The following is a 26,045-nucleotide window of genomic DNA, read 5'->3' as shown; positions in this document are numbered from 1 at the left end:
ACGCGGTTTTCCAAAATTGACAGATAAAAATGATAAATCAGTACAATTTAATTCAAGAATTGTCCAATGCAGTATAAATTATTTTTGAATTTGTATTTTGATGACAAATTTAATTTACTTCAAAACCAAAAATATCACAATGTTCTGCATGAATCGTATGAAATAAATGAAGAAGTGTATAAAAGTACTGAACTGAATAAAAATACCGTGTATTCAATTTCAGTATTTTGTTTTAAAACTGCGAAATTCGACTTACGCTGATATACGAGTAACGCGGATTCCTCGGGAACGCAAAAAACCGCGTAACTCGGGAACAGGCTGTAACACTTATCCGCTCTATGTGTACCACAGGTCGTTTGCAGCAAAAATGTTCACGTAATGATGAACTCTGTTCATCCGTCAATCCGTAAAATGTACCTCTTCAAACATTCTACAGCTGTCAGATTGTTGGAGATAGATGTCATCTGTAAACACCTTGGTACATCGCATCGCGTCTAATGTCAGCATTTGTTCACCGGGCTTTGGCGATGCCAATTGTGAGCCAGCGATTGGTTCAACGCGGACCAATCGTAGCGATGCTAGAGGGCAGCACCGTCGCGTAGAAGAACAGGGCTCGCATAAAATACGAGGAACCCGGTTATTTGTTGTTATTATTCGTTCATCCTGCGTACGGTCGACAGGCAGCGCGTGAAGAAGAGTGCAGTTGAAGTGCAGTTTAACCCACGTAGTGCTAGAAAAGTGCTAGTTTCTACCGAAAATGCGTACGCTAGCGGTTTTGTTTGCCGCCTTTCTGGCCGTTAACGCCAAGGTGTACTTTGAAGAAGGATTCAAAGACGGTAAGTTGTGTGGTGCATCGAAGCAGCAAGCGTACACGCATCCGGCCGCATTTCCCGGCAAACTCGACTAAATCCGCATCTTGTTGTGTGTGTGTGTGTGTGTTTTTTGTTCGGTCATTACAGATTCGTGGCAAAAGACCTGGGTCCAGAGCGAGCACAAGGGTGTCGAGTACGGTAAATTTGTGCACACTGCCGGAAAGTTCTACAATGATGCCGAAGCCGACAAAGGTAAATATAAATCGGGTTAGGAATAATGGGACCAGGGGCAGCTTCGTTCGGCTGTGTCTTGCTAAACAGATCGCAAACATCGACGTGTCAATTTTCTAGAATGTGAATGACCGTTACTGTAATGCCCGTAGGCAACGGGATAGTGGCATTGGCGGGGCGGCATGGAGCTAGAAGTGAAAAGTGGGTGTGTATCCACTTGCTGCTAGCATAAGTGTTAAAGAATAGCAGAGACACTGATAAACCAGGAGGTGTGAGGTGAGGTTGCGGGAAGGTGCTGGTGCAGTTGCATAATTTTCCGGCATTCACGCTACCACTGCAGACACACGCTAGCAAAAAGTCTTTCAGTCAGCTTTTTTAAAAGCGAACGCAAGAACCGTGAGACGAATCATCATCATCATTGTCATTCGATGTTTTCGCACGGGAAAGAAAGAGATGGGGCGTGTCGAAGAAGCATAAGAGCGCATATACAACATGGGTCATGGAGGGGGAGGGGAGCGGGTGTGGTGCGTCAAATGGCGGCGTACCCGGCTTCGCAAGCTAAATTGTTCTCGAGAACAGGAAAAACCGGCAAAACATCATCATCTTCGGTTTCTGTCGCTCTCGCTGAAGGAAGCACCGGTTTGCGCTGATGTCGCCGTGGCAACGGGCATAGGCCGCTTCTGGCTATGCCACTTTCATGTGTGACGTGTCCATCTGGTGATGCGATATGGTATGGTGCTGCTGATGTGTGCGGTGGTGGTGATGGTGTTGATGGTTCCGCATCAGGGCCGAATGTTCGAGAAACCTAGCGCTTGGCTTGCTTTTATCGGCGTTCTCATCGCTTACTTTGTGAAAATGGTTTTATGATTGCCGTTCGATTTTCCATGGCCTTGCCGCCCAGCACTCAAGGGACCAATGCAAAGGGGATTGCTCTACATGCATGCTCATTATTACTGTCATGATTTTAATGCTCAGTCGCGTGAATAGGGTGGCGGAATGGGCGGGGGAGAGTTGGCGGTGGTACATTTTTCCACCCGGCACCTAGGGCAGGCCGGCCAAATCGCGCAAAGGTGTCGATGTTTATCAAAACGCCGGTGTACGCAGGGTACTGCCCTTGCATTATGAAACGAGCATGGAGCATGCAAGGGATGTGTTTTACTTTTGTAATCATTTATTCCGTCCATCGTGTGTAATGTCAACGCGTGCGTGACATTAGCGGCAAACAAGTCCAGCGAATGCTTTGATGCTCTTTTTAATTGCACGTGTCCGAAAGCAAAGCTCTGCCGCCTTCCCATGGTTACGAAAAGTGGACCGGAAAAAAGAGAACCAGAGCATGTTCTAGAAAAAGTAGACTGTTTTGAGTGCGAATTTACCAAGCAAGTAAATTTAAATTGAGGATTGTTTTTGTTACTGCGTTTTGATGTTTACTTTTAAGTCTGCCTTGTTTTTGAGGTCGGTTTGCGCTTTGTTGATTTATTTTTAACACAACAGACCTCATTACCTTCTGTGGAAGGAGAGGAGGGGGTCTGTATTGGTGTCATTTGGCGGAAGAATTTACGTATTGGTTTTAGATGGAACCACGCCATGCTTCCTGTTTTTTTTTGTAAATGAATTGTTACGGTTGCAACTACGTATGATGTTTTACGGACACATTTCAATTGAATCGTAATTAAATTGTGAATCTGTTCTCTGTTCACAGGTCTGCAAACGTCGCAGGATGCCCGTTTCTACGCTCTGTCGAACAAGTTTACGCCGTTCTCGAACAAGGACGATACGCTCGTCATCCAGTTCTCCGTGAAGCACGAGCAGAACATTGACTGCGGCGGTGGCTACCTGAAGGTGTTCGACTGCTCCGTGGACCAGAAGGATCTGCACGGCGAGACGCCGTACCTGGTCATGTTCGGACCGGATATCTGCGGACCGGGCACGAAGAAGGTGCACGTGATCTTCAGCTACAAGGGCAAGAACCATCTGATCAACAAGGACATCCGCTGCAAGGACGACGTGTTCACCCACTTCTACACGCTGGTCGTGCGCGCCGACAACACGTACGAAGTGCTGATTGACAACGAGAAGGTTGAGTCGGGCAGCCTGGAGGATGACTGGGACTTCCTGCCGCCGAAGAAGATCAAGGATCCGGAAGCGAAGAAGCCGGAAGACTGGGACGATCGCGCGACCATCGCCGATCCGGACGATACCAAGCCGGAGGACTGGGACAAACCGGAGCACATCCCCGACCCGGATGCCACCAAGCCCGACGACTGGGACGATGAGATGGACGGCGAATGGGAGCCACCGATGATCGACAACCCCGAGTACAAGGGCGAATGGAAGCCGAAGCAGATCGACAATCCGGCCTACAAGGGTGTCTGGGTGCATCCGGAGATCGACAATCCCGAGTACGAGGAGGACAAGAGCCTGTATCTGCGCGAGGAAGTGTGCGCCGTCGGCATTGACGTGTGGCAGGTGAAGTCGGGCACGATCTTCGACAACTTCATGATCACGAACGATCTCGAGGAGGCGAAGAAGGTGGCCGCTAGCGTGAAGGAAACGCAAGAAGGCGAAAAGAAGGTTAAGGACGCCCAGGAGGCCGAGGAGCGCAAGAAGGCCGAAGAGGAGGCGGCTGCCGAAGAGGCTGCCAAGGATGACGAAGATGAGGACGATGAAGATGATGCGGACAATGCGCTGCCCGGTGAAGCGACCGAGCTGGATGACGAGGGACACGATGAGCTGTAAAGAGGGAGGCAAACCAACTAACAGCAGCAACCGCCACAGGGCGGTTCCATAGCGTGTTCCTATGGAATGCGGCAACCGGAGGGAGAAGAGGAGAGTTGTAGTAAACGGAAGAACAAATCGACTGCCACAGAGACAAAGCGAGACGAGCTGGAGACGAGACTAAAACAAACGTACGAACAATGAGGACTAAACGCAGTAGCATTTCACTTACAACAGCAGACGAGAGGAAATGGTAGAAGAGAACGCCTAGGAGAACACAAGTCAAGCAATCTGGTTTAGATAGCAGATAACGTCCAGAGAGAAGCAACGGACTGATGAGGATAAACACAAGGTACACTTGAGAAATGTGGCAGCAGCACTCCCTCAACTGCAGGAATATCATCTCGATGAAGATATCCTCTTACTATGCGAGGCTCTGGATTGAAGACACGTGTGGTTATGGTTGTGTCCTGGCTACCTATGATTTACAACATTTTTCGGTGTTCCACTGTACAGTATGGACGCCCCTTTATAGTTATTCGCCTGTGTTTGACTATGTTCAAGTAGTCGTTTCGATGTGGGCGTACGGGAGAACACACGCGAATGGTTGATTGGAATGCGCAGGATTGCCGAGTAATCTCACACGCCTCTACCGTCGTCTCTCTCTTTTTCCTAATTGCACGTGTTTATCTATTGATTGCCGTGCAAGAGTCTCCGATGAGGCATGTACCGGGCGGCAGAAAGGGTTATTGTTTTGTGGGTATCGTTTTGTTTTAATTCTAATTCCCTATAAGAGTGTATCTGAGTTAGGTTTTTAAGAACAAAAAGCAGGCAATCGTACAGATGTGTAAAATATGAAGCCCATGGACAAATACCGACAGCTACATATAAATAGGTAGCAACAGGAAGAATCCATGTTGAGCAAATACCGTGGTGTGTTAACGAAAAAAAAAACAAGAGTCAAAACGAGAAAAAAAATAAAATAAAATTGAAAACAATAACATCGTGTGTAGTATATAACTCCAATCCCTCACCAAACTAAAACAGCTGTTCTGCGAATGGATGTGTCGAATTTTAAAGAACTACTAAACCACGACGAATCTCAAAATAGCAAAACTGTGTGCATAAAACATACAAATTACAACGCATTGACCAAAGCGCACATTGAGATCCAGGTTAATGACAAAGAGACAGTGCTCATCGACGGCATGTCAAGAGACCGTATATTCAAATACAGGGTTTACCTAGCCAATCCGGCATCGTCAAAGCGTTATCGGTCGCCGTAAATACTTTTTCGGGCGACGTCAACCCTCAATTGGGCACTGTCATTTCTATTCGAGCCTTGTGAAGTATGAATCGGGCATAGTACAGAATGAAAGCGTCCTACTCTTGAAGGTGTTAAATCGGTAGCTTCGGTGTGTTTGATCTATCAAGTTGATTAAAAATACGTATTTTGCATGTTGTTTAACTTATTATATATTATTTTAAAATGTTTACCTAATTAAATCACCAAACATATTATATTTTAAAAAAAATATAAAACCAAATTGCATTGTACGGGTTTGAATTAAAAATTTAAAAAAAGGAATTTGAATAATTTGTTATGTGATGAAACTTAAAAATAGTGAATTTTCATACATATCAGTTCAACTACTAGCAAAAAAGTATTGTTTTACAGCTAGAAAGCAACAAAATATAAAGTAGGCCCAATTCATTCTGTATTTTGCCCGATTCATACTTCACAAGGCCCGAATAGAAATGACAGTGCCCAATTGAGGGTTTACGACGCCCGAAAAAGTATTTACGTCGACCGATAACGCTTTGACGATGCCGGATTGGCTAGGTAAACCCTGTAATGTGATCATCTCTTCCGCGGACTTAAGTACACTAATGTATCGATATAATTATAGTTATAGCTACTACACAATAATGCGCCCTTACCCGCCAAAACAACGGGTTTCCGGTTCCATTACACACGGTGATATACTAAAGGTGTATGCGTTAAATGACAAAAATGCACATTATCTACTATATAGATGATGGGTTACAAAAATCGAAAAAAAACCTGGGGACAGGGTTAACGTTTTACGTCTGGCGGAGAAATCGGGTAGCTAAATATATAATATAAGTGTATATAAAAAGCAAGCCACAAACCTCAACAAATCCGTTCCGGGTTCGGGGGTTTTGTTTTTCCTCTCTTTCTCTCTCTCTCACTTCCTATCTCGCAGCAATTATATCTCAGCTCTGGTTCCAGCATTGTGTGGTGTAGGATTGATTCTTTACCACGGTCCTCAGAATCGGTCGGTCGTGTCCCATTTTTCATAGTGTTGTAGGTGTTACTTTCCGTTTTCAATTGCATATTTATTATACTAGCCCCAATTCCGAGCGTTTCCCCCGTTTCAGCGCTCCTAATTGAGGCCCGCCAATTTGCGAATGTTTAGCCCGCCTACTAATGTCCCTGCTTTATTACTAGTTGTCAATACTTTAGGCATTTATCCATGGTATCTAAGAGCGCCGATGCTAGAAAAAAGCGATTGGAATGATCGATAGGAAATGTTACCTTAGCTAGCGTTAATTTCACTATTATTACACGTTATATGTTCGCGCGTTCTCTGTGCGTCCACGTTACTACCATGGGGTCAACCCTTTCAACCCTAAACCCTAGCCAAAGAAGAAGCTTGTAGTGTAAATTAATAATTGATAATAAATTCTCCTCCACCCCTTCTGCACCGCGCTCAGCCGTTTGGGCGTTTCGCGATCGAACTGAATGGAAATGTTATCGCCTATCTGTTCTATCGTACACACATCGCTTTCGCATATCATTCGGACTCCATTGCATTCCAAAAACTTGTCCGTCGCGGAGGGGGTACGTTTATCTTATCCTTCATGGCAATGATACCTAGTGTACCGTATGTAAATTATGTGGTTGGTCGGTTGCTTTGTGCCACTTATCCGTAACGCCAATCCGCCTTTCGCCCGTCGAGGCTTCCGTGCTCCCAAGCGTACCTTAGTGTAACTATTCAATCACTGTACACACAAACACACGTGCGCGCGAGCGCGATCCTTTCGTTCGTTGCTAAACTGACTAAAGAAATGTGGATAATTCTTCAGCAATTTGCCTCAGTACGTATCTGGGCAGCCGGTTCTCGTTGCTGCTTCTTTAATAGGAAATATGAATAAAACGTAAAACTAGCCCGCAAGTGTGCCAAAAACTCGAAAAACAGCAGCACTTATTTAGTCTCCCTACTACTACTCTACCTCTATCGGTACCGTCAGTACGCAACCGGGCAGTACGCACAACGTTCTCTCTCTCCCGACCGGCATTACTCCGTCTATCATACCTGCGTAACGCATTGCGCGTACTTTTCTAGCTCTTTCTGAAGCGTTTTTACCTTATCCGACTCACCGCGTAACATTCGCGTCAGCTCTTCAATAAGTCCGTTCTGTGTCGCCAGCTGTCGCTCCATTCGGTTCACCTTCTGCTCCAGCTCCTGAACCCGGCTGCAAACGTTGTCCATCGAGACGGGATGAGCGGGAACAGCGTTCATCGCTTCTGTCCCTGCTCCCAGCGCGGACGATGTTGGCTTACTGTTGTTACCCGCCGTACTGTTGGTGCTGGTGCCGACGATGTGAATCGTTTTAGCATTACGGTTCTGGGGCGTTGGCGAAATGCTGGTGCTCCGCAGGTTCACACTGACGGGGCGACTGTTTGGTGAGGGCGGTTCATGTGTACCGTTGTTTTCGGTGACCGCCGTGGTCGACGATACCGTACCGGTCGACGATGCGGAGATGGCAATCTTGGTCGTGGTGGTGGACAGGGCAGACATCGATTTAGTCATTGCGCTCACGTTCGATGACTCGAAGGATTGATGGTGCTGCTGGTGCTGCAGCGAACCTCCGCCGCTACTGCTGACTGAGGACGGTGTGACTGTGTCCTTCCGATTGCACGACGCAATCAGATCGAATGAACTGTTGATATTGCTGGTACTATTGCTGGCGTGATTGCTTTCCGACGGGACACTCGTCGTCGTGGCGGATCGTTCCATTAGCCGGGCACGGACCGCATGACCCGACGGGACGGGTGGTGTAGTGCCGGCCCCACCCGTGGTGGTGGTGGTGGTGCTAGCATGGAATGATTTGGAAATGCTTGTCTCCTCCTGAGTGTGGCTACTCGTGCTGTGTTGCGAGGACGACACGTGATGATGGTGTTCGGGCGATTTGCTTTCCGAGGCGGTCGTCTTTTTTGCCTGACTTGCCTTCAGCTCGTCCATCCACGGTACCTTGTTCTTTTCCCACTCGCGAGGTTTCGCCACCTTGGGCACTGCCTCCTCCGCGTCGCCCGTCGTTGCGGTGGATCCGGAACCGTGCGAAGAGTTTAGGGCCGGTGCTGCCGACACCATCAGGTCCGGCTTCGGACTTTCCGGCTCGAATGATAGTGACAGCTGATTGAATAGGCCAGAATTGCCATTGCTAAGGGAAACGCTACCACCGTTGGCCGTCACGTTCGGATCGGTGGTAATAATACTGCTTGGTGAGGAGGGTGGCCGCCGTTTGGGCGCTTTCGCCCGATTGGCCCGCATGTCCTTCAGTACCGAGGTGCCACGTTCAACGTGTCCCAGCTCCACATCGATCCGTTCGCCCATGATCGACCGGTCGCCATTGTCCGCCACCTCCGACTTTACCACCTTGCTGCTACCGATGCCGTCCCGTTCATCCCCTGCGGTGGTTTTGTCCTTTTCCAGCGATCCTCCACCCTTCACCTTTTGCTTCAGCCCCGAGAACAGGTTCCCGGTGACGCTCGTGATCGAGGGTGACTTTTTGATGGGAACCTGCGGCTTTTTACCAAGCACTGGTGGCGGGGTGGCCTTTTTGTCGTCCAAATTTTCCAGACTTTTGCGAATCTCGGACGCTTTGTTTTCCAGGCTCTTGCGCGGTGGCTTCTCCGTCACGATGCCTGCCGTGGGGGCTGGCGATACGGCCGAACCGTCCGTGCCCTTGCTTTCGAGCGATTTCCGGTGCGCCGCCACGCTGTTGTACGTCGGTGAACCGGTCACCGAGCCCGCGCCGCCGACGCTTCCGACACTGCCGGTCGATTCGTTCAACGAATCCTTCGAGCCGAAGCTCTCCTTCCGGTAGGCCGCCGCCGAGGTGGTGGACGGGTTGGACGTTTGCTTGCCAAACATTTGCATCTTGCTGGCCGTTGGCGGGCGGTCCGGTTTGGGAATGTGAAGCGGATCCTTGACCGGGGAAACGACGCCCGGATGATGAGGACTAACGCCACCGCTGCTGTAGCCGGTCGTGCTGCTGGCAAGCGAGCGGACCGATGCCGATATATGCGCGGACGATTTACCACCTTCCGGCGGTAGCAGCGAAACGAAATTGTCCGGAAACACGCCGATCCGTCCGCGCAGCTCGCCCTTCCACCAGCCCTTATCCGGTAGCTCCTTCGAGAGGATGGTGATGATGTCGCCCTCCACCAGCTTCAGCTCGTCCTCGTTGGCGGGCTGGTAAGCGAACAGTACCTTGCACAGTTCCCGTACCGGTTTCGGCGGCAACGACGGTGCATCATGCCTGTCCAGATCCTCCCGCGAGCTGTTCAAGCTCGTGCGGCTCTTGTTGAGGCTGTTGGTTTTGGACAGGCTGGCACCTAACGAACCGGTCGTCGCCGGTAGCCCGCCACCATCGATTGCCGTAACGCCCGTACCACCGCCCACGTTGCCACTCTTGCGGCTGGACGATTTGGGCGATACGGATTCGATCATTTCGACGAAGTTGGACGGAAACACGCCGACTCGTCCGTTCAGCTTACCGCGCCACCATCCTTCCTCGACCTAAAACCGTCCAAACAATGCTCATTAGTATGCTGATGTGACAGTCAACGGCCGGCGGGCCCAGTTTGAAAACAAGTCTATTTACCTCCTCGAAAAATTCTACTACATCGCCCACCGCTAACGTTAGTTCGTCGGCTTTGTTCTCCTGATAGCTGTAAATGACTTTACACCTTCGATTCTGTGTTGCACTTTTATCTCTGAAAGTAGAACAATAAGCAAACCAATGTAATGGAAGCATTAAAGCGACAGCATTTTTGCGTTGTCAGCGTAAAAGCACACACTTACCGTAGGACCACTTGATTCTTGTCTTGCGATTCTAGCACGCGGACGAAATTGTCCGGAAAAACTCCGGTGCGGCCGGTAGCGACCAGCGTTCCTTCCCACCAGCCTCCATCCTGCACTTTGATGTTGGTAATGATGGCACCCTTTTTGAGCGTTAGCTCATCCGGTTCCTTGGCCGTGTAGTCGAACTCGACGACTGCGCTCACTGAAAGTGGGACAAAATAGTAGGTAAAGAGTTGCATCATACCATTGGTTAGGGTTGGTTTAGGGTTTGATTATGCATTTTCCACCGTTATGAATACACCGCAGACACTAAAATAACACTAAATGTTTCGTATGTTATTTCAAACAACGAAACAATCCTCAATTTTGAATGGCTTACATTTGTCTACCAACTTGCGCCCGACCTGTAGCTTCGCACCAGTATACACACCCCATTGCTTGGACCGGTGAACGAAACCGGCGGCAATGGAGGACTGGTTGGTTGGTGGTTTAACCTATACATTCCCTCGCGAGACAAAGCTCCGACGTTCAGGTACGGATCGTGCAAGCATAAGTCCGCGCCTTGAAGCAAGCCTTAGATTTTGGTGTCGCGTTCCTAAGATCGGTCGACCGGTCTATCTATCTCTCTCTCTCTCTCTCATTGCTCTTTCTCGTGTTTCCCCTGGTGCTTAAGAACTAGCAAACGATACTGCACTTTATGAGGATATATCCACATTAAACCTTTCTCAAACCGGGAGGGGAAAGCGCGGCAGTGGCAGTTGGTGTGAGCGGCGGTGTCGTGAGTGATCGTTGTTCCCGCGTTTCACTTTCCCTTCCCTTTTGTATAGCAAACCGTCATCTTGTGGCGGTGGTGTTGGTGGTTATACGGTTTGGCCTGATTTTGGGGCGGTGTACGAGCATAGGCATAGGCTAACATAGGCAAACGCTTGGAATTGATGGTATCCCTAACCGATGAGTGGTGGTGGAGACCGGCCAGTAGGCAGACACGTAGTAAACGTAAAAGATCAGATGGTGATTCTAATCTGTAAACCATCGGAGGGTCGTTTTGTGCGGCCACGAGCCCTATGCCGACCTATGGAGAGCTCTTCAGCCAAGCAACATGGTAAATTGGTTTTTAGATACATTTTTGTTGTAAAACAAAACAATAAACTTGGATAATTGTATAGGTGTATCTCAAAATTAGTCTAATAGAATGAATGTTACTTCAACTAAAAAACAATATCGAAATGCCTTCTGCATTTAAATAAGATATCATTTAAATAGTGGTGGAATAGTATGCGGCTTTGTCTACTTGCTGCCAAGTCTGCTTATCGACATCGGTGCAGGATCGTTGACTAATAATGCTATCCTGTTCACAATTATGCATTCGAAATTGTATGCACATTATACTGATTTGATAGCCGTGACCCTACTGTTTAACAAACATTTCAAATCATAACAGCTCATTGGGCGTAAACACACTGTGTCAAACCTGCAGAGTAGTTTTCCGATTACGCCATCGTTAGTGGAAAATCCCACCAACTCCAGACGAACAGAAACGGTACAACCGCACAAGAGCAGCAAACACCTGAGATCATCTCGAGAGGAGATGGCCAACACTAATAGCGTGAGTTTGAGTGAACCGTTTGAAGGAGAACACGCGAAAGGAAGAATCGAAACAAAACACAAAAAGTATGCGGCACACACACACACCGAGCACACCGGTATCCACCAAATTGAAAGGTGAACAACCGCCAAAGTGGTGACCACCCCTTACAACACATATACACACAAATACATACGGATACACATAAAGCCACGATTGGTTCGATCTTCGTCTACTTTTCCCTCCTTAGATCATCTTTCTAACATTCCATACGATAGGCGCTGTTTAGCTATTAGAAGCTTCTCTGCTTAGCTGCCATGTGTAACGTCGTTTAATAGGCAAACCGCCAACAAGAACAGATAGCTAAAAAGGCTGGAAGAATACAGCCCTTCCAGTGCGGAGAGTCGCCGAACATCACGTCACTTTGCGCAGGCTGCTCTCGCGCTCCGTTTTTCACCCCCTGCAGATGGGCACAATGTTCGCTACTGGCAGAAAGAAGGTTGGCACACGTTGGTCGGTGGTCTGCATTGCTCCGTCACCACAGATGGGAGGGTAATGGAGAACAAGACAAAGAGCAAAAGTGACACCGTTTCAAATGCAATCGACGCGCGGGATGAAGTTTCTAGCACGATCGAGAGGGCCGACACGTACGGAGCACGTTTCGAGTGGAGGCTAAACCAGCAAATCCATCACGGTGGAAGTTTTATAAGCCATTTCCTCCCCAAACGGGTAAACCGGGTCGGTCGCCACCGTTTGTTCACGATGTGACGCTGCTGCCGTGCGATGGTTGCGATCGGGACTACATTTAGACATCGCGACCGGGAATGGCTGTAACTGGGTAAAGCGGCCCCGCGCTATAGTTTCGAGTTGAGACTATTTACAAACACTCTCTCGGAAGCACGCTGAACCATTACAAAGTTATAGTGAGTAAGTGAAATTTGTGGCTAGCTATATAATCACATATTACAGTGGGTAAGGGTTGTTAAATACAATTCGATTTGGTTTCCTATGTAATGGCATATTTTCAAAAACACAGAGTTCAAACAAAAAAAACTAGATTTGTAAATTCAAAGACTGGTATTGTTCGCAGATTATGCCCATTCCAACATATTGTTTTCCATTATACATCATAGGAATGGTAGGATGAAATCATTAGCTCCGTAATGCGAAGGTATTTGTATAAAACGGGCATCTGGGTCTATTTTATCAGGTATATCTGAGTACTAAGTATCCACGTAGAAAAAAAAAGTTTAATTGTTCTGGTAAAAAATAAAACCTAATTTCGGACATGGGCAGACGCCATGCCTAAAACCGATAATTAGATCTGGAGCACTGAGCCCAGCACGAGAGACCTGATGCATTACGTTTTGGGTACTAGTCCAATAATTTGGTGGCAAATACGGAATCACAATTGGCCACCAAGGTCATGGAAAACTAGAACCATGTCCATGGCTTTGGTAAAATTATAAAAAAGCTGTTCTGGTGAAGTGGTTATTCGTTTATTTGTCTAAATGGTTTGGCTTAAAGTCCCCAAAGACCATCACATTCCTATGGTCAGATCAGATTAACAGTGTATCCTTCGGGTCTGGTGTCATCTTTACTAGTGAAATTGTTAAATGGATAGATGTGAAATTCAAGATACTTGTAAAAATACTGCTGCCCATTACAATTGGATCTGATCTAGCCTTGTCGGGACTTTATAAGGAAGGTCTGTCCAGTTAGGATTTTTAAACCCGATCAGATCAACCAAGTTCTACCAGAGCGTGGTTTTAAAATGTGTCATATTTGAGATCGATACATATTGTTTTTCCTCTTATGCTGAGGACAATTTCTTGGCTTTCTACTGTATGCATTACCCTCATGAAGGAATCCAGAAGGCCCAGGACACTCAACATTTTAGGCCTAGCTGTGTGAAATTGTCATTCAGCCAGGAGATGCAATCAAAAATACTTAAATAATGATGAAAATGTTACAGTCTTTATAAGAAAATGTGTGTGATAAGTAATAATTATTCATTAAACGTTAGCTAATGCTATTGTTTCTATTATTATTTAAGTTTATTTAAACACTAGAAAGAACAGGAATTGTATGCAATGAAAAATGGTATGCAAACATCAACATAACAAACATCAATAATTAAAATATTCCTGGACAAGTTGATGTTGTTTAGGACGCTGGAGGGAACGAAACGCGGTACTTTAGATGCAAGTAATATTAGACGAATCGCAAGGCTGAAAGCTCGACCCAGCTCAAACGGCCAATAAAGAGTGATACATCATCACCCGGTTGGCCCTGAAATGAACAGGTCCCACGACACCACAAACATACACACACGACGCACACACACACGACGTACACAAACATCAGGGATCAAGACAGTGGTGTGATCATCAAATAAGACGCATCAACAACCAAGAATGAGCTACCCGCGCACAATCATCATGGGCGGGTGTGAACGTGTAATAGCAACAGAAATGGTGTATCTTCCCTGCTCGATCATGATGATGACACCACGAGGATGAGTGTGTCATTGCATTACGGCACACAAAACGTGCGTACGCAAATAATACAAAGTTGAGCTTGTTGAATTTAGATAAAAGTTGGCAAAGGATAAGCACTTTTTTTGTTGTTAAAAGTATGTACATGTTTCATACCCAACATCTGTGTCATGTAAAGCCCACGTTACAGCTCCAGTGAAATCGAATGTGAAATTTTGGAGTATTCTGCTACCGGACACCAAAAGAAAGTATATTCAATTACCCAACTAAGTAGAATATAAACAAATATTGAAATAATAAATTAAATACATTCCATGGTGATTCCCCACTTTGGTCACGGTGAAAAGATAATAATCAGCTGGGAATGTAATGTAATTAATTCATTATTTCAATATTTTTACAGACTAAATAGTTGGGGAATTGAATAACCAATCGCATCGCATTGAAAACCAACAGCGAATTGAATATCCTTTTTTTGGTATACTATAAGCTATATTTTGATAAATATTCAACGAAATATAGCAAAAAAAAACAAAGTTTCACGTTCACTTTTACGCAAGGTCTAAAGCGACCTTAAGATCGAAGAGCTAGTTATAGAGCTCTCCTTTCCTTGTGCAAAAAGATAACGATAAGAATCGTTCCACACACTGATTCAACAAAACAATAACGCAAATCTGAATGTTCGAAACTGCGTTAACTAATTTCAAATGACTCTCCCATTTTATTCCGTGTCAGTGGAACTGATATTCGTGTTTCTTTAATGAACAACCTTCTATTTTAGTATATTAAAAAAAAACAACAGCTGAAACCTGTTGTTTTGGTTTGTTTGCGTGCTGGAGATGAATTATTCCATCACGGCTAATGGGTTGCTGGGTATGATAAAAGCGAATAAACGACATTATTTTAACCGAAATTCCACTACGTGCCAATTCCACCACCCTTGTGCAAAACAGCCGTCCTAGCAAAAATGCGTGCTTATGGTGTGTGCGTGTAGCGTACTCCGGGGGCTGGTGTTCACCTGCAACTCGCTGAAACGAGACGGTACCAACGCATTGTTCGTATGCAAATGGGTGGCCATAAATTTGGGTTGCAAAGTTACACATGACTCATCCGGCACAGGCAGACAGAGCGAACGTGGCGCCGCGATCACCCTTGCCCCCACCCCTTCCTCCTGTGTTCCTTTTAACGCGTGTGAGTGTGTCAGTATGCTGCAAGGCCTGCCGGTGGACATTGCAATGTGCACGAAAAGGAAACTGACCGCGAAATGTAGCCAGTCGAAAATAAGAGGTAGAAAATACACAATTTGCTTCAAAACGGCAGGAACCGTTGACATGTCAGGAGTTTGTAGGAAGCACAGGAGGGAGCAATGATACAGATGTACTGGCGCAGGTTAATCGATCGTTATGGGCGTCCGGCGTTGCCTGCAGTATCAAAATCGATTAGGAAAACAATAGGAACAGTCAACGGGGCCAGACTTGAGACCGCGGCAGATAACGATAAGATAGGCAAAGGTGCAGTGCTGAACGGCGGCACTGGGATAATGGTTCCCCGTCCACGCGATTTCTCTCAGATATGAGGAGAAATGTATCGTACGATTATTTATACGAACGTTCATCGAAAATACAGTACGAGTGGCTCATGAAAGTTAATGTGACTGGGTCGAGTTTCAAAAGCTCTCCTCTCCAATGTCATTGAACAGCCGCGCCATCATCATATGCTGAGGTGTCTTTTTTAATATGGTTTTAATCAGCGACAGCCCGAAAAGGTTAATAATTCGGTGCCGGATCGTGTAATGCTAGTGTTGTTGAGATTTCATGAAGAGAAACTAGTTCTATTTACATCTTCACTTCACATTGCTGCCCCAAAAGTGGCGATTACGAACCCAGTGGCAAGATTGAGAGTGGGTGAAATTTTCGATTGATTGTGAATCGAATTTTGGCTTTGTTTTTCAATCGCCTATGATAGAAACCGACACTATACTGCTTAATGTTTACATTTTCCAAAAATCCCAAATGCAATATTTATTAGATGGGTTCGATTTGTGTCGCAAGCATTGCAGGAATGGTGTTGAATTAAACTGATTATTAAAGGCTTTTTATGGCGACCGTGGACGCGGGCGAGCTCAACTTTCATCGCGCATTAAGTGAAAAAGTAAAAGCTACCGTTAGCTTTTCGTTGTTTCGTTGTAGTATTACTGTTTTTCTTAATAAAACCAAACTGTGGACAAATCTTAATCTCCACCCCAAAATGTTAGCAAAAAGGGGTAGAACGTTTGCAAAATAAAAGAAAAGACCGCCAAAAGCTCACACAAATGCGTAGCAAGGCTGTAATGGTGCAAACACGACCATTGTACGTGCTAGGAATCATAAGCTTTCGGCAGGGGGGATTGTGTTGGGCTTTCATACAAAGCTGCCCCACTCACTCCTCTCTCTCTCTTCGCCAATCCGATAAGCGGCGCCTGGTGCGTCACATTAGATAACTGGAACTGAAAATTTGAACAAAATTTAACGATCGTGTGAAGGCGGTGGCGGCGGCGAGCATGTCGTTTCGCGGCGATTTTCTCAACCACCATCATCATTCATGGCGTCTGTCGTCGCTTCCTTCGCGAAAGTTTTCGCTTTCCTTCCGAGGAAAACACACACAAACCACACTGCCGCTTACCGTATGGTGGAGTGTAATAGTATGCGATCTTGCCCGCTAATAAACACCCAATAAATTACATGATGTCAGTGCTGGTGACGTTGAAAAGGAAATTATTGCTGCTAATAAAATGCAGCTACTGCTGTTGTTTTGCCCCAAACAAATAAATATCTAATCATCATTATAAAGAGGGAAACCACTCGATGAAAGATATGAATGAAGAGAAAATAGATCCGCTGCAATAACATGGCTAGAGCCGCACAGATGGGATGCCCATTTGCCATCTTTTCATTGGTGATTTGAGTTTTGGACGTTTAGTTAGGCATGCTAAGTAAACCTTACAGGGTTTTCCAGGGGTTCTCATAGTTGTGGGATACTTCCTTGACTCTTGCGTATTGGAAGTGAAATTCAAATGATGGAAATTGGACTCTCTCCCTTTTTGGGCAGGCTCCTTGGAAATTCCTATTGGATTTGTCCAATAAGGGAGCTATAGAGTCCAATACCCATTACATTGAGTTTATTACACGTAAGTAAGAGTCAATAAAGTGTCCCACGGCTCCTGCAAAATCCTGTAATAAGCTACAAATTACCCAAAAAGAGCTTCTGTCAAAGCCTTTAGTAGTTGCGTGAACCTAGCCATATTTGTAAAAAAATGGAATAAAATCATTCTCGTGCAAGTGCAAAAGACCACCGTTATCGAATCGCACAACAGAAGAAACAGTGTACCAACCAGAAAGATAGGATAAATGATAACGCGCGACGAGAGGGCTTTACTGCCCAGGCTGACACACGGTCTCGCTTCCCGTCCGCTGGTGCGTACTTTTGCGATAAAAAGCAACTTACAACATCCGCTGCTGTGTTCCCGGGCACACTGTTTGGTTTGTGTGTATGTGCTCTTATACTAGTGCACTAGCCGCGCTCCACTAATCTTATCAAACGTTGGAACGCAATGACGCGACACGTCTCGGCAAGTACAGTTTGCTGTTACAGTTGCACACACAGCGACAAAATCGGGAAGTCTCTATATTCATACAACAAAACGACACTCCCAAAGGGCTCCAGTAGAACACAACCACACATATACACAAAACTTCTCGTTCAGTGTACCACATTTGTGAGTGAGTGAGTGTGTGTTTGCATATGTGTCATAAGCAATAGATGTGTTGTTTTCTCGGGTTTAATCTTGAATCTTGGGTGTGGCAGCAATGATCGGCACTGGCCTAGATTTTCACCACTCCACAGGAAAGGGAGATGCCACAAAATAAAGGAGAAAAGAAACCATCGTGACATCAACGGACAACGTTCGATTGTTCACTCGGATTGAGTCATCGACAGAACGGCTTCAGACTTTTTTTCTGTTTTCCTTTTGTTACTTCTACATCTCAGTTTCATCGCATCTGATCCAGCAACTCGTAAGCTGCAAGCACAACGGCCATGCTGCCCATGGAGCGGAGGAATTTAAAGGATTTTGAGACGAAAATAAAAACTTCCATCGCGTGAAGCGTGCATAAAGCATAGTGTACATGCAGTTAAAAAGAGCTTGATAACAATGTTCCATTTCCAGCTAAAACGTGTACGGTAAACGGGTGACATCCGGGCATCGATCTTCCTCACGTTTTTGCAAACGCTCAACGTCACAGTGCTTCACCAGGACATGGGCGCATCACTTCGCCAAGTGGGTCACAGAACGTCCTTAACGGCGTGGTGTTTCTCTTTTACTCTCACGAGAAGGATATTCGCTCTTGGTACGTTTGTGTTTCTTCCAACACAGTGCCTTGATATGACATATTCTCTTCACCAAACCGAACACGAACTGCCGGTGAGTACCCAAGTCCTGTCTGTTTCTGTTTGAAGCCCTATTTTTTAATGTGTTTGTCCCCGACGCAAAACCGGGTATTGGGCGGAGTGGTAAATTTGATATTTCGATGTTGCCATTTTACCCTGTTTGGATGGTTTCCCGCAATGCATTCTAGGTTACCAGATTGTCCTTCCACTAAATCAGGAAAGGGCTTTTCTTTGGCTTGCACCTACGCAACCAAGCGGCAGGGCAACCGAAACCGGGAATGGGTTCGATGTACTTTTGACAACCGTAAGCGAGTGCGTTGCAAAACCGCTCCACAAGCATGCGATGGGTGTAAATGTCAATAGACGGGAACATCATTGCGAGAACGGTGTTGAGAAAGGTCAGAGAATATATGCGAGAGTCCCGTGCTGGGTTGGTCAAAGTAGGTCAGACGGAAACATGCAAACACATGACAGATAATATACCGAAGTAATGGTTTTATGCACAGTCTTCGTTACCGGTTTCCACATTCCCAGGCGCACCTAAAACATGAGAGTCCCATGGATGGTGTTAATTAAAAACAAAAAAAAAAAATGCCCCAAGGGTGTGTACCGTGCATACGGTGCGGGAATCAAATGTAATGGAATTATCGTTTCTTCTAGGGCATGAGTGATCCTTTCTGATAAATAATGGCATACAGGCACGTTCATAAATTGTACTGGAGAAATAGCAGCGTAATTGAATTACACCGCTGCTCAATCCTGTTCCTTGTCTACAAGTCCCAACTAATTTGCTGACTGAGTCAGTAAAGACCATTTCGTACGGCGATAATCCCGGGGTTTAGTGTGGTTCCCTTGCTACAGATATGATTCATCCGGTTTTTGTCTCGCATAGTAAAACCAAAGCGTCGTTTGTTCGTGGATTTATGTTTCTGCTCCTCCTAGGCCTACGAGATTCAAACCCGTACAACCAAAACAAGTTTTTAAAACTTACCTTCAGATTTTGTTAATGTGTGAAGATCCATTACGTGAGTTCGCCGCGGGTGGAATTTGCTGTTGAATGAGTTGCGTCCTGTGGAATTAGTTCACTCGTAAACTGCACCGGCAACGATATCTTGTGCATGAACATACACACACACACCAACACACACGCTGTGTACACTCAGCCCTTGCAGGATGAAATTTTCGCGATCACAACCAACACACTTGGCGTTAGTATCGGAGGCTGCTGCAACTGTTTGGTTGTGTGGTTATTCGTTCGGTGTTGGGTTTTCCTTTTTTTCACCCCGCCCTGCCTAGGCCTGCTATGGACCTTGGGTTGGTCGATTTTCGCTTTTCGCCTTCCCGATGCGCTCTGCTGCATAAAAGCCTACGTGCGCCGGGGAGAGTGGGACGGTGTTGGCGCTGCGATTGTTTCGGTGTCCCGCACCGAATGATATTATTGTAAAGGCTTCGCTGGATTTGGAATAGCGGTAGACAGACGGCGGGGGCAGCACATGTGCCGGTCGGCTGGGGAAGGTATGTCAGTAGCAGGCAGCAGCTACCAACCGGACACAACGATAGGAAAAGATGGAAGAGTAAGCGGACGACAGAAAGGTAGAAGAAGCGAAAAGGGGAGGAGGGACACAGTATGCAAGAAATGGGAGGTGTGAGTCAGTGCGTGCGGGAGACCGTCTTCTTCGGCAAAGGGTGTTTGATGTTTTCACTTTTCACTTCTTCAATTCAAAAACTCACAAACATACGCACACATTCACAAAGCACTTCTTGTAGACCGCAACATAGCAGTAGGCAGTGGGATTCCCGTGTACGGTCGCCGCTAGAAAAGCCATTTGAGGTATGTATAATGAGATGGGGGCACAGACTCTCTCCCACTAAAGCACCACCACCAACATCATCATCATCATCATCATATCGCGCGTATTAGACGTCGTCAACCAAGGGCGCACACACTGTGGTTCCGAAACAAACTCGCACACAACAATCGCTTTCCGCTTTGCCAACCACACACCAGAGAGAGAGCTCACTCGTGCGCTACATACGCTATCCAGCCTGTGTCTGTCCACGGAGACCAATTTTGCGATTCGGGTGTGTTCGCGATTTCCTTTATCGATGATAATCTTCTTCCCTTCCCCAGGATCCACCGTGGACGCTCGCCGCCACCTGAATCAGCACACGTTACCTAGCACACACTGAGCGATTATCGCATACGGCGAAAGTGCACTTCACACTGTTTGCAAAGATGACGATGATGACGACGACGACGACGATGGCGGTGGTGGTAGTAGTGGTGGTGATTCTGTCACTAAAGGGCTAAAGTGAACGCCTTGCTCACCGATTGATGACTCTGCCTGAAGGTGTCCACGAGCCCCTTGGCATACGCTTGAATGTGTCTGTCCGGTTCGATGTTTTCCGGTGAAAATGGGTTCGATTAACACGCTTCCTGTTTCCTGTTTGCGGCTAGGTGGTGTTTTTCAGCCGGTGTAAGGATAGTACAGTACACCCGATGTCCTTCTGTGACCGACCAGCCCACCAGCCCTGAGAGATTGGCAATAAAAATGGATACCAACCACTCTCGCTCACACTCTGCCTAACGCGTTCACATAAATGCACACATACACACACACTCACACGAGCGGGACTGCACAGTCACCATAGCAGGCAGCGAGATCGCCGCAGCCAGTTGACGTTTTCGCTTCTTTCTCTGTCGCCCTGCGCTTTCCACCCGGAGCGGAGGATGACCTCTTTCACCGTAATTGAACAAAGCGAGACGCGTCACAGATTGTGTGACACGAGAGTGCGGTACGGTGTCGGTTATGATTGGTATGTTTTTTTTTCGTTACTTCCGCACCGAATTAAAAGGGATATCCCGGTGTACACAAATAAACACTAGCACACACACACACACGCGCATACAGGTACGCAACGTATGAAATACGCTCGGTCAAACAAGTCGAATAAAGAGCAGAAACTACAGCCACGGATTTATTTGCTGCTTCTCTGCTACGCAAAGCATGAAACAGCGAGGAAAGGGATAATCGTTAAACGCTAGAAAAAGGGATACACACGCCCGCAAACACCTGACGAGCCTCCTTACGCACCAGCTTTTGTCTTGTCTGTGTCCGTGTTGGTTTTTTTTTTGTGTTGGGCTGGCCAGCACGGAACAGTCAGCGTTTACGGTACACGCAGGACACAAGGTCGGGCCATTTAAACGCAATTGACAGCTATGCACTGTGGGCTGGTGAACCAGGTCGTCTCGTTTGGCAGCTTGCGCAATGGGCAAATATTTGTTATTGACATTTATGATGTTATGTTCTGTTTTATTTCTATTTAAACATGTTAGCTAATATTGTTTTAATCATACTTAAACTGAATGAACAATCGATGGTGATGATTTATAAATGTCGAAAATCTAATTCACGATACTCTAGAAAATAGTGCGCCCTTGATAAAAAAAATAACTGTCAGTCTATTGAGTTGCAACACGAAATCAGCAACAATTACTTTTTTTACTTTAGCTTATTTTTATAGAGACTTTGAGGTCTAGCTTAATCGCCTCGTTAGCAACAATTATAGGGCACACAACCAGAATTGTATTATTTATTGGAAGAGGATTTCAATCTTACAATGATAAACAGTTATGTTGAAAAATGAATGGATACGTCTTTTTACTTAAAAAAAAATCAAAATTAGTACCAAATGCTTGATGGAAGCTTTATCTGAATCCCAAATACGTTTAGCTTGTCAGTAAGAAGTGGCTCATTCGCAGCAATTACAAGGGATGTGTAATTAGAGGACGCTCTGCTGGGATTTGTGTCTTTCTTATCATCTCATTCTTTGTCGCAGGCAATTTGAGTGACTCATAAAGAGCTTCCGGGGTGTGTGTGGTACTAATTTGAAAAAAGCTTATCTGCTATCGTTCCATGAAATTCATAAAGCAAAAGCCAAATAATTCGAATACACTGCTATTATTGAGCGGTTCGTGATTATGTATATTTCTTTCTATTTTATTCACGTGTTCACCTTATTTCGAGAATGTAACATTAGTTCAATGGAATTTTGTTTTGCGCTAAACCGACTTTCGTAAATGTGCGATAACGGTATACTTATACAAATCGAGTAGAATGTTAAAAATAAAGCCTTGTACACCAAATATAATGTTAGTATTGTAAGGAAACAATATCTCAATGGATGTGCTTTTCAGCTACTAATTTTCATTACATTCCATTCACCTAGACAGCCTGAGGCTTGCCGGTACACGTTGCGCCCTACAAGCCTATCAAGTATTGCATGATTAGTTATCACTGAGTGCTCCTGACGGCAATTCGGATGTGGTATTGCGATAGACTTCCTCGTTTACCAAACGCTGCCGCTCGATGTACATCGATACGCGGATGTTGCGCACCTGGTGGTTGTTGATCAGTTTTAACAGCGAAAAAACGGACAAACCTACCCAGGTCGCAAACGATGCCCAGGCGCCAAACTGTGCCGTGCCCATTTCGATGTAGAATCCGGACGTTTGGATGTTGAGCTCCACGTTCGTTATGTTCTGCCCATCCGCGATTTCACATCTGTAACGAAGAAAGTATAACAATGATACAGATGCAACCTCACCAGCGTCCAAAACTTACGATGGGAAACGTGCGGTCATCTCTCCACACCAGGCCATGAAACCAAGCGTTATGATGATAGCGGCGATAAGGGTCATTGTGCACAGGGAAATGCTAAATACTACGTCGAAAAATAACCCCAGAAAGGAGCTCTCAAGTTCACGGTATGCCAACAGAGCCATCCTATAGTGGTAGATAAAATAGACCATTTAGAAAAACTGCGGTCCAAAGCAATACAGGTTATTGGCGGATTCGAAGCACATATACCTATAGATTTGAACACCGGCAATGATGAACAAGCAGACACCGACGATAATGGGATAGTTGCAGTAAGCTTCCGAGGCCCACCTTACATCGAACAGACCATCCTTTTCCTGCCAGGTGCCAGTGGTAAACAGTAAACAGTGACCACTGCAAGGAAGTAAATAGTTTTCATTATGCGATGTTTCTGTGCGCTCATTGTTCATTATGTACAATAGTACTATTTCGACTTACTCGAACGATCGAACATGTATAGCGAGCGGAATAAAGATGCACATCGACAGGATAAATGCAAAGACATGGCCCGCAATTTGGCTCAGTATTAATACGTTAGCAAGGGCCATTTTATGTATGGCGCATCAGCTACGCAGCCGGTGGCAAAATAGTTGCAAAGAATTTGTAAACTCTTCTCCTTTGTCTTCTTCTCCACAGTGGAACCAGGTATCAAGGAGTCGTACGTTCCGGATCTAGAAGAAAAGTCCAAGAGGAAGTTAAACATTACTCAAACAAGTAATTAAACGATTGCCACAGCATTTTTTAATAGTAGCAGCACAATTTACCTTTGTTTTCTTTGAACTTCTAATGCTAACTTTTTTTTGTAAACAATGGTGTTGTGACAATCATGATCAGCCCCGTCTTACAAAGAGAGGGGTTTTAACTGTCAAAAGCTGGTGCCTCTCGCTTATTTACCACACCCGTTCTTTTCCTGCATATTGCGCTCATTTGGGGTAGAGCTTTTATGTCCCGCTATCTCACTTCTCTTCAAACACCTTTCTCACTATTGTCGATCGTCAATATACCACTCGTTGTGTGGGTAACGATATACGCGCACGGACGTCCTTATGTACCGAGGTGTGTAAGTTCTCACTCTTTGTATCGTGCTGTATCTTTCGCGCGTATGGACGTGGCATACAATCGTAAACAAATCGTCAAAGCCGTAACCCATCGCTGTGATTTCCGAGGTTTTTTTTGGATGAGTTTGGATTTTTGTTTCATTTTGAATCGTGTCTTCAAACCATTAAAAAAAAAAACCTCTGATCATATTACCCAAAAGCCACAAATCCACTAAACGACCACCAAACGGGTTCTAAACGACTCAAGCTCTCTACCTAAACGGAATATAGAAATACTTCGTTTAGCAGACGGTGAACGACTGATGCATTCTAAAAATAGCAAAAAAAGCTGCTGGTGCCATCTGCTGTTGGTGGGATACCCAACCAGTGGAGCACTTTCCTCGCTTGGAGAGCTTTCTCCTTCCCTCTGTACTATATGGTTTCGCATTAAAGTTATCCCAAGCGCAACAGATTAAGCTTAAACGACTGGAAAACCATAGAAAAAAAACGAAAACTCCATAGCTTCATTGGTTTGCTCAATAGATGGCGTATTACAACTCATCATTATATTGCTGTCCTTTTCTTGCAATGTGTTTCGACAAGTTTCATCTAATCATGACCTATCCCAAATAGCCAACATTGCTTAAGCAGCCAATTTTGGCATGCTAAAGATCGCTGCTTGAATTCGCCTTTTGCAGTAGATAAACAGCATCAAAGTTCCAGGTGGTCCTTCTAAATACCCAAGCGCCGCAGATTAACCTTAAACGACTGGAAAATTGAATATCCATAGAAAAAAAATGAAAGCTCCACAGCTTCATTGGTTTGATCAATAGATGGCGTATTACAACTCATCATTATATTGCTATCCTTTTCTTGCAATGTGTTTCGACAAGTTGCATCTAATCATGACCTATATAGCCTTCTAAATTGCCGTGCAAAAATCTATATGAATGGTCGTGTGGTTAGTTACGTGGGTATCAACACCAACGACCATTGCTCAAGTCTCACTTGCTTCAGTGCTGGTGGTTTCCGTTGGAGTTTAGTATTTAAACAATCGTATCGCCGTTCTAGTTCTAGCGATGCTTAACTTCAATGCGAAACCATACAACAGAATAGAGGAAATGAGAAAGCTCTGCTCCAAGCGATGAAGCTCAACTGGTTGGGGTATCCCACCAACAGGGAGCTCCACCAGCTTTTTCGCTATTTTTAGAATGCATGAGTTGTTTGCCGTCTGCTAAACGAAGTCTTTCTATATTCCGTTTAGGTAGAGAACTTGAGTCGTTTAGAAGCCGTTTAGTAGTCGTTTAGTGGATTTGTGGCACTTGGGTAGCGCCTAAGCTGCTTCCTTATGCTACGGTGCCGGGGATTATTTTTCTTTGTGTTGTATTTTCAAGCAAGCGTCATCGATGAAGTAAACAACAGGATTTGTTTTGTTTGTGTACATGTGAATATTTTTAAATCCTTACTATTCATAAATTACACGAAATGTATCACAATTTACTGTACAATCACAATTACTTCCCTCAAAATCCCTTTTTCAAAGAACTAATCTAACTTGTGCTGCAGCAATGAGATGATTGACGGCGCCAGTCTTTGACAATTTGACAAATTTGACACCTTGTACCGGTGTCATGCATTAAAAAGCTATAAAGTTCCACCAAGTTCGGTACGCTTTCTTAACAAGCCTTCAAGTTCCATCGTGAAGCATACACATCGGGCTAATCAGCCACAAGGTTCCTGATAGTACCATGTGCTTGTTAAAAAGCTCCATAGTTCCGCAAAGTACCGTCTATCTCTTAACCACCCACAAAGTACGACATCGGAACGATTTTTTGTTAAACAGCCCCAAATCAGCTATAAAGTACGTGCTGGCTATTTGGGATATAGCCTTATAACTTTCCGAGCAAAAATCTATATGAATGGTCGTGTTGTGGGTATACGGTTTTGGGGGTATACGTGGGTATC

The 26,045-nt window shown here is 45.4% G+C and overlaps 3 protein-coding genes and 1 long non-coding RNA gene across 6 annotated transcripts; 2 read left to right on the top strand and 2 right to left on the bottom strand.

Moving 5' to 3' along the window:
- Positions 1–492: 492 nt before the first annotated feature.
- On the top strand, positions 493–4,759 carry LOC1274052 (calreticulin). The gene is made up of 3 exons (XM_313116.5): positions 493–836; positions 960–1,064; positions 2,743–4,759. The coding sequence occupies exons 1-3, from the start codon at positions 758–760 to the stop codon at positions 3,777–3,779; spliced, it is 1,221 nt and encodes a 406-aa protein (XP_313116.1). The 5' UTR covers positions 493–757; the 3' UTR covers positions 3,780–4,759.
- Positions 4,760–6,098: 1,339 nt separating this feature from the next.
- On the bottom strand, positions 6,099–21,586 carry LOC1274051 (CD2-associated protein). 3 transcript variants are annotated; one of them, XM_061646146.1, is made up of 5 exons: positions 21,478–21,586; positions 19,374–20,195; positions 9,875–10,076; positions 9,675–9,786; positions 6,099–9,589 (listed from the first exon to the last, which is right to left on the bottom strand). In XM_061646146.1, exons 2-5 carry the CDS (start codon positions 19,402–19,404, stop codon positions 7,094–7,096), a joined length of 2,841 nt encoding a protein of 946 aa, XP_061502130.1. In that variant the 5' UTR covers positions 19,405–20,195; positions 21,478–21,586; the 3' UTR covers positions 6,099–7,093. The 3 variants fall into 3 exon arrangements, with proteins under 3 accessions (XP_061502130.1, XP_061502129.1, XP_061502128.1); XM_061646145.1 differs by having other exon boundaries at positions 21,445–21,572; XM_061646144.1 differs by having other exon boundaries at positions 20,712–21,565.
- On the top strand, positions 20,078–21,352 carry LOC133391498 (uncharacterized). Its single transcript, XR_009765003.1, has 2 exons — positions 20,078–20,213; positions 20,514–21,352. It is a non-coding gene; the product is annotated as an uncharacterized LOC133391498 (long non-coding RNA).
- A 761-nt stretch (positions 21,587–22,347) lies between the features above and the next one.
- LOC1274050 (transmembrane protein 179) lies at positions 22,348–23,913 on the bottom strand. The gene is made up of 5 exons (XM_313114.5): positions 23,808–23,913; positions 23,482–23,714; positions 23,254–23,397; positions 23,008–23,169; positions 22,348–22,947 (listed from the first exon to the last, which is right to left on the bottom strand). Exons 2-5 carry the CDS (start codon positions 23,589–23,591, stop codon positions 22,671–22,673), a joined length of 693 nt encoding a protein of 230 aa, XP_313114.4. The 5' UTR covers positions 23,592–23,714; positions 23,808–23,913; the 3' UTR covers positions 22,348–22,670.
- Positions 23,914–26,045: the final 2,132 nt, after the last annotated feature.

This window comes from Anopheles gambiae, chromosome 2, assembly GCF_943734735.2.
Source record: "Anopheles gambiae chromosome 2, idAnoGambNW_F1_1, whole genome shotgun sequence".
Lineage (NCBI taxonomy): Eukaryota > Metazoa > Arthropoda > Insecta > Diptera > Culicidae > Anopheles > Anopheles gambiae.
The sequence above is the reverse complement of the archived record's forward strand: the minus strand, read 5'-3'. Positions and strand labels throughout refer to the sequence as shown.

Coding starts and splice junctions, on each gene's coding strand:
- LOC1274050 (XM_313114.5), bottom strand. CDS start 23,591: ATGGCCCTTGCTAACGTATTAATACTGAGCCAAATTGCGGGCCATGTC. Junction 23,398..23,481: donor ATACATGTTCGATCGTTCGA/GTAAGTCGAAAT, acceptor ACTTCCTTGCAG/TGGTCACTGTTTACTGTTTA. Junction 23,170..23,253: donor GCCGGTGTTCAAATCTATAG/GTATATGTGCTT, acceptor CTACCACTATAG/GATGGCTCTGTTGGCATACC.
- LOC1274052 (XM_313116.5), top strand. CDS start 758: ATGCGTACGCTAGCGGTTTTGTTTGCCGCCTTTCTGGCCGTTAACGCC. Junction 837..959: donor TGAAGAAGGATTCAAAGACG/GTAAGTTGTGTG, acceptor CGGTCATTACAG/ATTCGTGGCAAAAGACCTGG. Junction 1,065..2,742: donor TGATGCCGAAGCCGACAAAG/GTAAATATAAAT, acceptor CTCTGTTCACAG/GTCTGCAAACGTCGCAGGAT.
- LOC1274051 (XM_061646146.1), bottom strand. CDS start 19,404: ATGGATCTTCACACATTAACAAAATCTGAAG. Junction 10,077..19,373: donor CACATTAACAAAATCTGAAG/GTAAGTTTTAAA, acceptor TCCCACTTTCAG/TGAGCGCAGTCGTCGAGTTC. Junction 9,787..9,874: donor AAGAATCAAGTGGTCCTACG/GTAAGTGTGTGC, acceptor TTCTACTTTCAG/AGATAAAAGTGCAACACAGA.